The 16,116-nt window shown below is 46.1% G+C and overlaps 1 protein-coding gene across 1 annotated transcript in view; it reads left to right on the top strand.

Annotated features, from left to right (window-relative positions):
- RPS16 (ribosomal protein S16) overlaps window positions 1-4,140 on the top strand; it is a 41,311-nt gene extending 37,171 nt beyond the window's left edge. The window contains exons 5-6 of the mRNA XM_078674235.1: window positions 2,953-3,000; window positions 3,955-4,140. Of these exons, the coding sequence (XP_078530361.1) occupies window positions 2,953-3,000; window positions 3,955-4,100 (194 nt within the window). The 3' untranslated portion in view covers window positions 4,101-4,140. The remainder of the gene's footprint in view (window positions 1-2,952; window positions 3,001-3,954) is intronic.
- Window positions 4,141-16,116: the final 11,976 nt, after the last annotated feature.

Below are 16,116 nucleotides of genomic sequence, written 5' to 3'. Positions count from 1 at the left end.
TTCGGTGCTGTGCCCTGCTCGGAAGCCTGACTGATGAGCGTTTAGGAGATCAAACTTATCTATGTGTTTAGTCAGTTGTTGCTGTACACATTTTTCCAGCAGTTTAGCGAGAGTGGGAATGTTTGTAATAGGTGAATAAGTGAATGTAGTAGTTTTCCAATATAGGCGTTTTTCAATATCTCACTAAGTGGTCTTAATGGAAACTGTCTGGACTATTGCAGAATTGTATCCGCTAACATGTGCTCAAAGGTCTCTCAGAAGGCCACATTCGCCCTTCAGTAAAATACATACTCTTTTACACTGGATACTTGGATTACATTAAAAACATCTGTGCACCATGCAAAAGGCCCAATGAAGCAGAGGTCCAGGTTTGTGGACAAACTGATGTATCTAGCGTCATTTGATCTTCCATGCAAGTGGCATATACCACGGCAGGTCCTATGACTTCGGTGCCCATGGCAATGGTATTCCTTTAGCTCTATCATACTCGGGGGCAACGCTTCTGATTCGGGAAACTCAAAACTGAATAATTCAGCTTTTCAACTTACTGCACATGGTAAGAAAGGGACACATGGGATAACCATATCGACTGCACTTTGCATGAAGGATCATAGTCCTGTCTCATTAACTGATGCCCTTTGAAAGTTAGGAGCCTTAGTCTGCAGAAGGCTAAATTTATTATCAATCTGCAGGAGGTGGGCAATCTTCATTAGAGCTACTGCAGATCAATGAACACCATCATGGACTACTGTCTAATACATGGATTGGGAAATTATACTTGAAGGCTAAGCTACTATGCTGCCCAAAGAGCACCCCCCCCCCCCCCTTGCGGTAAACGCACTATTTTCGGGAAAGGTTTGTCTGGTGGGGGTCTCCTGGGGCACATTTTGTCAGTTAGCTAATCTTTCTGAACCGCTTCTGAGAAGCAAAGTCTCACTGTGGTTTGTGGTCTCATCGTCGTGCAATACATGGGATGACCCTGCATTCCTTATGAGAGTCAGGGCCCAAGCGTCTTCTATTGACTGCCTACTTGCTTCTGAAACTGGCCCTGCCTTATGATTAAAGGTAAAGAAAGTTACCTCTTGACTTGAATTGTTTAGACTTTTACATTTCTGATATTGATAGGCAAATTAGTCCTAAATGGCATAGTTCATTCTTGATAGGACACTTTCAGTGGACCTCCACCCGGCCCCCTTTATTTAAAAAAAATTGCGTTCTCACCCCTGTGCAGTCTTTCCGTTTAAAAAAAAAAATAGAACATTTTAATTTTTTTAAGCTCTTCTCTAATCTAAGCATTCTGTTTACATGGTTTCCTCTTGCCCAATTAGTCTGCTGCTTTGCGGGTATTTGACTTGATTTATTAAGCTTTAATCAAATTTGGACTATGGAAACTCCTTTAATGCATTGGATATTCAAGGCCCTGATTATTTCAAGAAAATATACATTTTATCAACCTCACCGGCACTCCTATTTAGCTACCTATTGGAGCAGTTTGCATGTGTATCTATCAGTTAACAGACTGTTCTCTCTTGTAAAAAGGAATTGTAAACCTGGTTATCCCAGCAATAGTAACCCTTCTTATCTGTGTACATTTGAATGACTGCTTCTGAGACCGGATACTCTAGGTGCACTTCTGAGGCAACGGTGAAGAGCACCATAAATAACTAAGAGGCTGCTCCTAAGTTATGCACGCTTGAGGAAAGGGGAAGAATGCAGGCTGGAAGAGAAAGGGAGACTAAAAAGAGGGAGGATGGAATTAAATGGTGGTGTGGAATGGAGGGAGGATGAAAAAGGAAAGGAGCAAAGAAAGCAAGTAGAAAAGAAACAGCTTGCAAGCAGAGAAAGGAAAGCAAATAAAGGAATGAATGACAGGAAATGAATAACACCGTGCAAAAGACAAAGAGGAATAAAAAGATAATTGGAAAGAAGGAATTACGCAGAGAATGGGTGAGCTAGGCTGAAAGCAGGAAAAAAGCAAATGAAAAATATAGGCAAAAACAAATCAAAAGGGGGAAAACGATGACGGGAGGAGAACCAAAATGAGGAAATGTAAAACTTCAATCAAGGTTTAAATATATTGTGACTGTTATAAATGCATCTTTGGATGTAGCTTGCCAACTTTCCAAATTTATTGTGGCTCTTTGATGAAATTGACAGACTTTAAAAAAATTTTTTTAAGGGTCGTGGTTTTCAGAGTGCTTTGATCTGAAGCCTTTTTACCAGGCAGCAGTGCCGCTTGTTTAGGAAAGGGTGGTCTGTATGCAGCTCCTGCACTGTAACCTTTGCAGCCTCGCAAAGCTTGGTGCCCGGTGCAGCATTAACAGGGAGGCAACTAAACAGTTACTCAAGTGACAGGCAGTCAGTTGCTCAAAGACCGTGAATATAGGCTTCTCTTGATTGATCTCTTGATCTGTTGGAGATATCTGATCTAGAATATAAATGAATGTTGCAGAGATACCGTAGAGAATGTAGTATAGTGATTGCTGCAATTTAAGGATCAATCTTCTCAATTCAATCTATGCTCTTAACTGATCGTTTTAGATGGCTTTAATAGTTTGCTCTATAATACTCTTCCTTTAAATACACAACCAACTCCAACCCCACAAGCACCCTGAGCATTTCTGGCACTGCATATGTAACTGGAGAATGCTCAATCTCTTGATTAGATTAAGCTGAATTGGTTGAAACCCAACATGTTGACACTGAACAATGATTTTAATGATTAGATTGTCTAGTAACTGTCCTTAAAAGTTTATCGTGGCTAAGGAGGAAAGAGGTGTAGACACGTCCCACTCATTTGACTCCTTTTACTGTCTGTACCATTCATTTAGTGGTGGTGACTCCTTTTGCAGATTTAACTGATTTGTTGATATTTAATGGTTAAGCATGCTACTTTTTTGGCACGTTTTATACTATTATGTAATCTTAACACTTTTATATTTTGCCATTCAGCTATTCGCCAGTCTATTTCAAAGGCGCTTGTGGCTTACTACCAGAAATGTAAGTCTTTGAGTTAACTGTTTTTGTTCTAAATAGTTTGTCTTGTGTTAAACATGTAAACTTATTTGTTTTAATATAGTGCATGCACTGGTGCTTTTAGTTACCTTACTGCAAGTTTGATTGTAATTATAAAGTGGGAGGCTATGTGGGTAGCAGACTTGCATTAAGCAACCTAATTTGTGTCCATGGCATTGGAGTATGCCCAGTTAGGAGTCATTGTCTCTCGTCTCTGTACTAGTGTACATTATATGCGGTGTATTTTGGGGGTGGGAGTGCATCCCGAGCATGTAGTCTTACCTGGGAGCTCATGGCAGCTGTTTGTAGGTGACACCAATGGATGCGGATGCTCCTTCAAATTTCACTGCCCCACGTTGTGGTATGGGATTGCTCTTGCCTGTGGCTTATTGTATGCATTAGTTACACCTGCTTCCATAATTATAGGTTTCTTAATATTGATGTATTTTTGCCTAATCCGAACGCATTTCCTCTCAAACTGGATTCCTGGCTGTTGGTCCCTTTGTGTTTTCTTAGTGAAGAGATAGTGGCGAAAATAAAGCTAGTGCTGAAAGGTAAGTGGTAGTGGGGATTTGTCATTTTGCAACCTTTCAGATATCCTGAAAGGTGTCGAGGGTAGGTTTTTGCAAGTTAGTGTACTGAGACAGTATGTAGTAAGTGGGAATTGGAGTGTAATGAAATAGTCTGTTGGACCAAGCTGCACTTAAAGGCTATTTATTGTTACTGTTGTAGAGGGGGTGTAAGTGATGGGTGAGGGTAGGAGAGAGGAGTAGTGGAGCAAGTAGGCAGAAAGGGTACGAGGGGAAAAGTGGCTAGGGATGAAGGAGAGGTCTTATAAAAACAGGACACCGTATGCTTCTTATATTTGTGTTGCGGGGATCCACCAGTCTATTTGATATAACTGTTTTTTGTGGTCTTTATATACTCTTCCTGTTTCAGATGTTGATGAAGCTTCCAAGAAGGAAATCAAGGATATATTGATCCAGTATGACAGGACTCTACTGGTAGCAGATCCTCGTCGTTGCGAATCTAAGAAATTTGGTGGACCCGGAGCTCGTGCTCGCTACCAGAAGTCCTACCGATAAATTTTTTGCATTTCTTCCAATAAATCTGAAGTGGAAACTATGGTTTTGACTTTGTCTTGAAGTGTATTTCTGTACTGCTGCTGTTCTACTTCTTCTCTCCGCCCATTCCCCCCAACAGGGTGGTTAAAAACATTTGATTTGTGACTGGTCAGTCAGTCATTCATGTTATGCAGTAGTGATTTTGAGGTTGGGGAAGCTGTTAGAAACTCATTTAATTACAGAAGGGTAACCGCTTTGATAGTGGCTCAGATGTTTGTTATTCCAAGCTCCTTTCGAAGAAGAGTACATAAATGGTGCGACGCAGGCACTTGTGGAAATTTGTGTTAAATTTGTGTTTATCACTAAAGAGGTCCCTTGGGTTTGTATGGTAGCGCCATAAAACCATTCTAATTCATAATTGAATTTCAGTATGAGTTGACCCATTATACTTGAATTCTTCATCTGTGTACATTCAAATAGTACATTACTCTTTGGTTTGGTTAATTGTTTTGATGTATTTAAACACTAGTCATGTTTTTGGGAAGGGTGCATTGGTGAAGGGGTATGGCGTGCACTTTTCTCAAGAAGCCTTCATAAATCAATTTGTTTTACATTTTTTGATCAACACATTATGCTTATGTAGTTTAAGCTGTTCAGTATGTTCTGTTTCCCAAGTACTTTATAATCAACATTGAGTAGAGGCACTATGCGGATAGCTTTTCTGGTAATTTCCCTGCCTCAATAGCGGTGACCCGCTACTCTCGGTCTGTGGGGGGAGGGTGGTGGAGTGAGGTGAAAGAATCATGCGCTCCAGTGCTTAATTATAAAGCTCACCAGCGTAGGTGCCACCAATCCATGATAGAGGCTTAGAATTTGAGGAAGGCCTTCCACCTCCGAAAATATGCACCGTATCAAAGTAGATATAGTGTCTTGCTGTAAGGAAGTAGATTGCCCCAACTCATCGGCCTGCAGGGTTGATAGCCTAGGTATAGAAAAATTCCAGATTCTACGATCTCATCCCAATTACTGTATAATTGCTTATATGATTTCAAGAACATCTTGTTAAAGGTTTCTTGTGTTAGTTGTAGGGTCAAAGTGAAGTCCCTGGCTAGTCAGGCTAGACCCTCGCCTATTCATGTTATCCATCTAGGCTAGAAGTAGACTATATGTGTCTGTCAGCATGCTGGGTGACCGTGAACACGGCATGATCTCAGTAACATTGTTTATCGACCAAACCCACATGCTGCGTTTTGGTGTAATTTAAAGGGGTTATGTTGAAAGCTGGGGTTGCGTAAATAGTTAGCATGGAGGAGTCTCGGTTATCGAAATTAACCGGACAAATCGCTCCACCAACTAAGAACGGCCATGCACCACCACGATAGAATCTAGAAAGCGCTATCGATCTGTCAATCCTCCATGCTAACTAGTTACGCGACCCCCAGCTTTTATGTGTTACTTTTTTGTATAATTTATGTATAGCACCCTTTTCAACTATGACCACAAAGTCACTCTTGCACTTTAATCACTTTAGTACTCTGCATTATACTGTTTGATGGACGCCATGTTAATTAATTTGTGTACATAATAACCATGTAATACAAAGTGCCATTTTGACCCAAAAATTGTCATTGTGGTGTTCAAGCTTTGTGGTTTGGTTCTCTAAATAGTGACGGTGAACCTTATTTCAAAATTGTAAATGCTCTTCACAGAAAATTGAATTTTGTGGATGCATTGATTTCATTGAACAAAGCAATTGACACTTTCCCCGACAGAATCATTCCTTCATATATCTTTTCTTCAGAGCAGTACCCTTTAAATTCCACTCATGGAGTCGCAAAAACCTGGGGTTTTCAAGGCATTCTGTTAACGTCTGCTACGGCCAAAGTATTTTCTTAAGCTATTTCAGAATGGAAAAGCAGGAGGCAGTGATCTTGGAGACCTGTGCCGTTGAGATTTTTGTCAATAATGTAGCCCAGATTCTTCACTTCATCCACCTGTACGGGCGGAAACCCCAGTATGGCGGGCCAGTGGTTGACTCCCCGAAGACCAGGGTTTTGCAGCGTGAATCTTTCTGGATTCACTATGCTGTGCATTATTCCGCGGTCTTGTGGTTGGGTCCGGATTCGTAGTCTTTTCTTTGTTTTTTTTTTTTTTTTTCTCTTTGCCCAGGTGGGCGTCGGCGTCACACCCCCTTTGGGTGTATTTCCGGTGACGTCGGCATGCTTCCTGCGGAAGCTCCCACTCTTGGGCGCCATCTTCAGATTCTTTTTTTCCGCGGTCGGGTCTGGATCGTTCCCGTTTGGGCTCCAGACATTTTTGGAGAAAGAAGAAAGAAAAATACAGAAAAGACGAGGAGAAGTCATCTGAAGACTCCAGGGGACTTCACCGACGAAAGACAAGCAAAGATAAGGCGTTTTCCATCCAGATCTTCGACGACCGTCGACGAACACGCGACCAGAGAGGCCCTGGACGCTCGAGGATGGACAACACGCCGTTCAAGTTCTGCCGTAACTGCCACCACAAGTACGCGCAGAAGGACCAGCACCCGGTATGCAACCTTTGCCTACCGGTGGACCACGAAAGCGGAGACTGCAACGCCTGTTCCGCCTTCACCCCGAAGACCCTTCGTGTGAGAGAGAGGCAGAGGGTAGCACACGCCGCCCTGCAGGGGAAGGCCCCGACCCCGTCGCTCTACGAGCTGGGGATGTCCTCCGAGGAAGAAGACAACGCTGCCGCCGAAGACGACAGCTACACGGTCGTAGAGACCGATTACACGAAGACTTCTGACAAGGTAGGAGACTCTTCGGCCCCCAAGAACCCGAGAGACTCTGAGTCTCGAAAAATCGAGGGCAAGACCCCGAAAGCGCCGACGCCAAAAAAGGCGGCGTCCGCGACTACTCCCAGGCCCAGCGGATCCTCAGAGAAGGAGTCCCCGGCGCCGAGAGCTGCTGATCAGCAGAAGACGTCGAAAATCGTCCCCGAAAAGGATCGATCGACGAGGGAGAAAGACCCGAAACTGTCGACGACGACCAGAGACCCGATATCCGGTTCGACGTCGAAAACTTCGACTCCGAGAGGCACGGCGACGAGCCATCCGTCGAAGAGAGCGGCGGAACCATCCGACGCGGAACACGCGGCCGAGATGGAAAAGAAAAGAAGGCGCCTCGAGGCAGAAATGGAGAACTTCATGCAGCGGAAAAAAGATTTCGACGCAAGGATGAAGGCCTTCACGATCCCTCACAAGACCAAGCCACCAGTGCTGGAGGCGGTCGAGGAGGAAGAAGAAGAGGTCGCCGAAGTCACCGAGCAAGACCAGGACGTCGAGGTGTTCGACGACCAGGAGGAGTACGAGAATCCCCACGAGAGCTACAGCTATGGGGAGGAAGATGAGGGCAGGACAGACACAGAGTCGGCGCCCTATGACCTTCAGGAGGTAGATTACATCGATGTCGACACCGACAGCCCGGAGGAGGTGGTCGACACCTACCCCTCGAGGCCCTCGCCGCCGGACGACATCGGGGCCTACAACGCGGTGATACAATCTGCCGCAGCAGCTTTCAAGCTCAAGCTCGACGAAGAGAAGCAGAAAGCAGACTTCCTTCTGGAAACATTGCTCCCAACACAAACGAGGAGCCAGTTCCTCCCGATGCTCGAGAGCGTCTTGGCTCAGGGGAAGGAAGCTTTCAGGGAGCCCGCAACATGCAAGGCAGTAACTCCCAGAACTGAGAAGAAGTACAAGCATGCCGCAAAGGACCCGGCCTACATTCAGGGCACGGTCTCCGCAGACTCCATTATCACGGCCACAGCAAGGAGGAGGGCTAACGTACCCACTACCTCGGGCCCGCCACCGGATAAAGAGAGCAAAAGGATGGATCTGGTGGGCAGAAGGATCGAACGGAATGCCGCGACCCACTGGCGCATGGCTAATTCCAACGCCCTGGTAAACAGACACATGTACCAAATCATGGAGGGACTGGGGCAGTTGGTGAAGGACTTGCCCCAGGATGCCAAGCAGAAAGCCGAAAAGCTAATTGAAGAGGGGAAGAATGCTGCAAATTCTTGCCTTAAGACGGCCCTGGATGGGGCAGACACCGCCAGCAGGCTCATGATGATGGGCGTCACGGAAAGGAGACACGCCTGGCTCAGGATATCCGGTTTCAAACCGGAGGTGCAACACAGCATCCTGAACACACCATTCAACGGCAGTACGCTTTTCGGACAAACAGTTGATGAGCAACTCAGCCAACTTAAGAAGGATAACGAAACAGCAAGATCCATGGGAGCATTGCAGTTCAGAGGGAACAAGAGGGGCACCCCGTCACGGAGGCCCGGCGGAAGAGGCGGAAACCAGCCAGGTACATCACACCAGGCTTTCCAGCAAACGCACCAGGCAGACTCGCAGGGTCAGCAGGGCCATCAGAAACAGCCCTGGCAGTACCAACAAAGAGGCCAGTCCTTTCGAGGGAGAAATGGACGGGGACAAAATAGAAGAGGGGGCCAGCAGCCCACCTCCAAGTGACTTCAAAAAAATCCGTGTGCCCACCCACAAAAAAGATCCCAGGGGGCAGCACGTACAGATGGGTCAAGACAAACTAGACACCTACGACCACAGGACACCAGTGGGAGGAAGATTAAGATTCCACCTCCAGGAGTGGAGAGGAATCACATCAGACAAATGGATCCTCAACATTATCCAATTCGGATACTGCATAGAGTTGGAGGCGAGGCCAACAAACAGAAAACCAAGAAGAAAGCCGCTAGCAAGCAAGCAGCTGCAGTGCCTTCAGGAAGAAGCAAAAGAACTCCTGCAGAAGCAGGCCATAGAAAGGGTACCCTTCAAGGAAAGAAACACAGGAGTATACTCAACATACTTCCTGGTACCAAAAGTAGACGAGACAATGAGGCCCATTCTCGATTTACGGTTCGTGAACAAATTCATAAGAACGCAAAAATTCAAAATGACCTCCCTGCAAGAGGTGCTCCCACAGTTGCAGACCGGGGACTTCATGGTCACTATAGACCTCAAAGACGCATACCTGCACATCCCAATGAACAGGAAGCACAAGCACATGCTCAGGTTCACCGTCGGAGAAAGCCACTACCAGTTCACGACACTGGCCTTCGGTCTAAAATCGGCACCAAGAGTTTTCACAAAGTGCCTCGCAGCAGTCGCAGCGCACCTAAGAAGGCAGGGAATACATGTATACCCTTACCTGGACGACTGGCTGGTGAAAGCAAACTCATACCAGAAATGCAAGCTGCACGCACATACAGTGACCAGCACGCTCATAAACCTGGGGTTCTCCATCCATTGGAAGAAATCATCAATGGAGCCGGAACAAGTGAAGATCTTCCTGGGAGCACAGATCAACACCTTACAGGGCAAGGTGTTCCCCAGCGAGAAGAGGGCGAGGGCGCTGGTGAAGGAAACTCGCCTCTACCGGAAGGGACAAGCTCGGACAGTGAGGACGGCGAGCAAGATCATGGGGATGATGGCATCATGCATCCACCTGGTACCGAATGTACGACTCCACATGAGACCCATTCAAGAATGGCTACAGGAGCAATGGTCACAAGCTACAGGCAGTTGGGAGGATCTAGTGGTTGTAACGCACGCAGTGCAGAAGGAGATGACATGGTGGACCATGGAGAACATAGCAAGGGGAAAGCCTCTAACGCCCCCAACGCCAACAGTGACCATCACCACAGACGCATCCCTGAAGGGATGGGGCGCTCACATGGAGGAGCTCAAGGTGAGGGGACTGTGGACACCGACGGATGCCACAAAGCACATCAATTACTTAGAATTGAAGACAATCTTCCTTGCACTGAAGGCCTTTCAAACAAGACTGTACAAGCACAGGGTATTGATACAAACAGACAACACCACTGCGATGTTCTACATCAACAAGCAGGGGGGCACACAGTCCGCACCGCTTTCAACGCTGGCGCAGGAGATATGGAGATGGGCCATCCCTCTCAAGATAGACCTGCTAGCCATACACCTACCAGGGAAGGACAACATACAAGCCGATTGGCTCAGCAGGCAGACATCGGCATCCCACGAGTGGGAGCTCAATGCTCAGGAGACAAGATACCTGTTCGACAGGTGGGGGACACCATCGGTGGACCTGTTTGCCACACGCCAGAATGCAAAATGCCAAAACTTCGCATCCAGGCAGCCCGAGGAGGGGACACTGGGGAATGCCCTATGGATAGATTGGTCAAGGACATTTGCCTACGCCTTTCCCCCGATACCACTGATGCACAGAGTACTGAGCAAGTGCAGAGCGAGCAACATGACACTGATACTGGTCGCACCGCAGTGGGCGAGGCAGACCTGGTACTCGCAGATCATGGAGATGACACAGTGTGCACCCCACAGATTCAGCAGGAGGAAAGATCTACTGTCCATGCAGAACGGAGAGGTACTGCATCCAGAGCCAGAGAGCATGAGCCTAGTAGCGTGGCTCCTGAGGACATAGAGTTCGCACATTTGAGACTACCAGAAAGCACCCTGAGGGTACTTCGGGAGGCACGAAGGCCCAGCACTCGAAAGTGCTACGTTGCGAAATGGAAAAGATTCACAATATGGTGCAGACAGGAAAGACTCCACAATAAGATGAAGAGGGACTCCACAGTGCTAAGGTACCTGACGCACTTACTGGAGAAGAACCTTAGCTCATCCTCGTTAAGAGTTCACTTGGCAGCGATAGTAGCCTACACAAGGGGAGAAACGTGCAGGAGCTTCTTCACATCACAGGTGGTGAAGAGATTCCTAGAAGGAGCGAAAAGGATCGCACCACCCAAGCGGGTGCCGCCACCTGCATGGAACTTGAACACAGTCCTAACGGAACTCATGAAAGAGCCCTTTGAACCACTTCACAAGGCCTCCCTAAAGATGCTAACTATGAAAACAGCCTTCCTGGTTGCGATAACGTCCTTACGCAGAGTAAGCGAGCTTCAAGCGCTGACGCTACAAGAACCATACATACAAATACACAACGATAGAGTTGTGATGAGGACTGCCCACACTTCATGCCGAAGGTGGTATCCAATTTTCACATGAACCAGTCTATACAGATACCGAGTTTTTTCCAAAAACCCACAACCAGCGCAGAGAGAGCTCTGCACACCCTGGACGCCAGAAGGGCAGTCATGCACTACATTGAAAGGACAAAGGGGCACAGGAAAACGAAACAGTTTTTTGTGTCCTTCGCAAACAGCTTCATGGGCAAAGCAGTAACCAAAAGGACCATTGCACGATGGATCGCACAAACAATCCAACTCTGCCACAAACGGGCAGGACAGGAACTGGCCGAGGGGACACGTGCCCACTCCACCAGGAAGAAGGGCGCTACAATAGCCTTCCTGGCTAACACACCCATAGAGGACATATGCCTGGCGGCAACATGGGCTTCGGTGCACACGTTCACGAAGCACTACTGTGTGGACATACAAATGAACAAGGAAGCTCAAGTGGGACAGAAGGTGCTACAGCACATATTCAACACCCAACGCTCATCTTCCACCCAGCCGCCACAGAGATGAGAAACCGCTACAAAATCTATGCACAGCATAGTGAATCCAGAAAGATTCACGCTGCAAAACGAATAGTTTTCTTACCTGTCGGTGTAGTTTTGCAGCTTGAAGATCTTTCTGGATTCACTAGCGAACCCACCCACCTCCGCCAGAAAGATGAGGCTGGAGAGAGAAGAGGTGGTTAACTAAAGAATAGACTTTGAAAATACAAAGCGGTAAATACAAACTAAGAAGAACATTGCCATTACTTCGGAAACGAAAGAAACACGGAAAAAAAGAACCCGAAGATGGCGCCCAAGAGTGGGAGCTTCCGCAGGAAGCATGCCGACGTCACCGGAAATACACCCAAAGGGGGTGTGACGCCGACGCCCACCTGGGCAAAGAGAAAAAAAAAAAAAAAAACAAAGAAAAGACTACGAATCCGGACCCAACCACAAGACCGCGGAATAATGCACAGCATAGTGAATCCAGAAAGATCTTCAAGCTGCAAAACTACACCGACAGGTAAGAAAACTATTCGTTATTTCCCAGGATCAGAACTTAAATTTTATCGCCATTGAGTTTGAGGGCCTTTTTGATTATCCAGAGTGTGACCTTAGCCAAACCTTGCCTGAGGGGGGGGGGATGCGTCTTTGCTACAAGCTTTGGATAGTGAGAAAACAATCTGAGAATCATCCGCATATCCATCCAGGGGCATAAGTAAATGTTAAATAGAGGGCTCAGAATGGACCTGCGGGACCCTCGAGGGTAATGTTAGAATAGTAGAGGTGGTGTTTGCTGAGAAGACCTGAAAGGTTCGCTCCTTTAAGGAGGACAGCCGTTTCAAAGCAGTTTTAGCAATGCCTAGATCCTCCAAACTATCCAGGAGAATAGTGAGATCGTGTCATAATATTTGAATATTGTGGACATCCCTTGGACATTCCAAATTTTAAAAAGTGCCTATCCATCCTGTGAATAAACACATCAGTGAGACCAAAGAGTACCACCCCTTGAAGAGCCTTACCCCCTCAACACCTGGAACAGAGACCAATTTTCCCTGACTGTAAATGAAGCAACTGAACTCCTAAAACACATGACCTGAATGAAAAAAAAAAAAAAACATTGGGTAGACTGCTGCAAAATGTTTTTTTTTTTTTTTTTTTGCTAGCAGGAGAAACACGTGTTGTGACCCAGAAAGTAGACTGGAGCTATAGCTGGCACTGATCGGCTGCTGGAATCTTTTAATGTACTGGGGTAGCCCCCGGTTGGCCCAGTCAGTCGGCTAGCGTATGTTTATTATCATGTCTAGACCCTGTGGTGGCCTAATCATGAGGATGTTCGGAGTGCGATAGAGAGATGCGGCTAATTCTAGATTGTCCCTGCTGTAGCCACACTTTCAAGGAGAAAACCCCAGTAGAAATCCAAATATTGCCATATCCTGTGATTTGAGCGATTAATAGAATACACAGATCGTTTTTTTAATTAAAAAAAATAAAATTTGTAGTAATTCTTGAGTGCTGGGGTAGCACTGCAATCAGTTTAGCACTATCATTTTGGTGGACCTTGCTATCCTGATAGGCACCTAAACTAATTAATTTTCATACTTTGAATTTGCCAACACGCTGCCAACCTTTACACTTCTTCGTTCTTTAGATGTACGACTCTGCCAATACTACCCCCTGTCCATTTTATGGCGCCACGCAGTGTAGACGGCAAGGCTGCCATAGTAAGTGCCGTGTCGTACAGTGTTATCAGATGGGTCCAGCACGGGACTCATATGACTATGGGAACTTGGGGTCCAAATGACTGCCCGCCATCAGGATGACTGGAATGCGGCGCGAAGCTCATTCAGCCACAACTAAGAAGAGGGATGATGAGATGAAGACTTTGTCAAATAAAGAAGGCTTCAAAGTAATGTATAGAGAGGGAACAATTCAAGAAATGGATACGGTGTGTCTAACTCTTTGTCAGGACACTTGTTTTCGGGGATTAGCGGCAAAGGGAAAAAAAAATAAGGAGTAGTGCAGGTCGATAGGGTCTCAATTTATTTTAGAACACCCTTCAGAGATGCAAGTGCGACAACTTATAAGATATCCAAAGCCACAGAGACATGACTAAATGAGAGTACACGTGTTGGAGTATAGATTTGGAATGACTAACTGTATGGCAATCTGTCTTGAACTAGTTATGATGAGTATCTTTCAGGGCATCTACATATCCTGAAATCCCTTTATCAGCTGTGCAAGACCTCTATATTATGTTATTTTATATTCTTGGGAGTTTGAAGGGGATAAGAAAGAGGATAGATTTAAGGTAAGGAGCTATTTGGCTGCTGGTCACAGGTCGCTGGGCTTCTTGAAACATTTGAAAGTCGCTGCCGTAGAGCAGAGCTTTCAGTCTGATATGGGTATGGGGATTAAGACGCTATCACCCATTTGGCAGGCTGCTGTTAGGCTACCGCCAGTTTTTATCTGAAATCTAATTTAGAGGCAAATGTTAGACCTCTTATTTGCACTAAAAACTGGAAGCGTTCCTTTGTCAGACGACCAAATTGTGGAATGGGCAGGATGACGTTGATAATTTACGCACATTATATAACAAGCTTTGGCAAATACATTGTTTCGCCTATGTGATTCATACATTTTAGGTTTTTGCTTGGATAGCAGTTGAGCAATATGAGTTAAAGAAACTGTAAAAGTACCATGGCTTGTTAATTGAGAAAGGCAACATAATGTCTAGTAAGTTGTGGCACTATGAAGTGCTCCTGTACCTTCAGGTGATGTCGGTGCTATATAAAACTGACCCCAAAATAAAATTGTGAAAAACAGGTCAATGTGGAGGTGATTTGGGGGAGCGTAGGGTATCTATTAACAGTAATTGACCGGGGGCAAATTGTGAATTTCAGGAAGTAAACAAGCGAAATACAAGAGATTTGGGCAGACACCCTGCAGCAAAAAAGTGTAAGCCAATATTAAAAGTTGGTGATTTTATAATCCAATACAATGCCATAACAACCACGTGTTTCCCGACTGTTTTAGCCCTGTTGTACAGCAGTGTGGCTGCTTTTCAGCATGGCTAAAAGTTAGTGGTGTAGAGAAGATAGGAATGGAGTGTCGCTAGAGTGCAGTGGCGTAGAGTTGAGTACAGTTGAGTACAGTTAAGATTTCAGCAACGGAAGTCATGAATGTCTGTTCATTGAAATTGTGCAACCCACTCAATGACAAGCCTTATCCCAGCAGTATCTTCTTATTGCCAGAAGATATTTTAAATCTTTTTTGTAAACAATTACAATTTATCTTTATGCATGTTTACAGAGACTTCCGGGTTTCAGTAGTAAGGTTATTTTATTTTTATCTAGCGCAAAATACCACTGGTCTCTAAGCGCTTAAAAGAAGGAGCAGGGCGGAGGATTAAACAGATGTCGGTGTTTCTCTAAACAGGTGGGTTTTTAGCAGCTTTCTAAAGGGGAGCAGGGCTGATTCCTTGCGCAAGGACTTTGTTAGATCATTCCAGATCCGAGGCAGGAGGGCCGAGAACGCTCTGCCCCCTTAGGTCTTACGGTTGTATCTGGAGGAGGCTAGTTTGCAGGTCTCTGAGGAACACAGAGCCCGGCCCGGAACGTACTTTTGTACTCTGTCTTTTATATATTTTGGCGCATCTTCATGTAGTACCTTATGGGCTATACATAGGCTCTCAAAGTGCACCCGTTGTTCAATAGGCAGCCAGTGCAGTTTATGCAGCAGGGGGGTGGCTCTTGTGCGCCTAGGGAGGCTACAAATTAACCTGGTAGCATCATTTTGTACAACCTGCAGTCTCCTCAATAGCTTCTGTGGGATGCCTAAATAAAGGGCATTCCCATAGTCTAGCCGGGAGATGACCGTAGCTGATACAATTGATTGTAGGACAGAGGTAGAGAGAAGGGGAACAAGTTTCCGTAATTACCTCAGTAGGCCCATACAGATACCCACCACTGCCGATACCTGGCTCGACATTGACAGATCAGAATCGATCTTCAAGCCCAAGCTCTTTACTACTGGTACTGGGGATGGTGCCACTCCTAATTCTGAGGGCCAGAACAGTTCACACCAAGGGCTATTTTGAGCTGGAACAATAAGCACCTCGGTTTTGTCCGGGTTGATTTTTAGCGAATTGGTTGCCATCCAGTTAACAGTGAACCTAAGAAGATTTCTCACTGATTCTTGTGCCTGGCTGGTATGAACAAGACTGACCAGGAGTTGGGTGTCATCAGCGTAGTTAAAGACCTGGCAATCCCTGCCTGTGAGTGCCACCACCAAGGGCTGCAGATAGATGTTAAGAGTGGAGACAAAGCAGAGCCCTGGGGGACTCCACAGGTCAGGGAGCCCAAAGTCGACACCTGGTCCCCCATTTGGACTCTGGGTACGGTTGGTCAGGAAGGCTCTTAGCCACTGAAGTGCTTGGCCCTTTATGCCCAGATTCGACAAACGGCTCAGCAAGATGTCATAGCTGACCGTGTCGAATGCTGCTGACAGATCTA

The sequence above is a fragment of the Lissotriton helveticus genome, chromosome 1_1 (assembly GCF_964261635.1).
Source record: "Lissotriton helveticus chromosome 1_1, aLisHel1.1, whole genome shotgun sequence".
NCBI classification, from domain to species: Eukaryota; Metazoa; Chordata; class Amphibia; order Caudata; family Salamandridae; genus Lissotriton; species Lissotriton helveticus.
The sequence above is the reverse complement of the archived record's forward strand: the minus strand, read 5'-3'. Positions and strand labels throughout refer to the sequence as shown.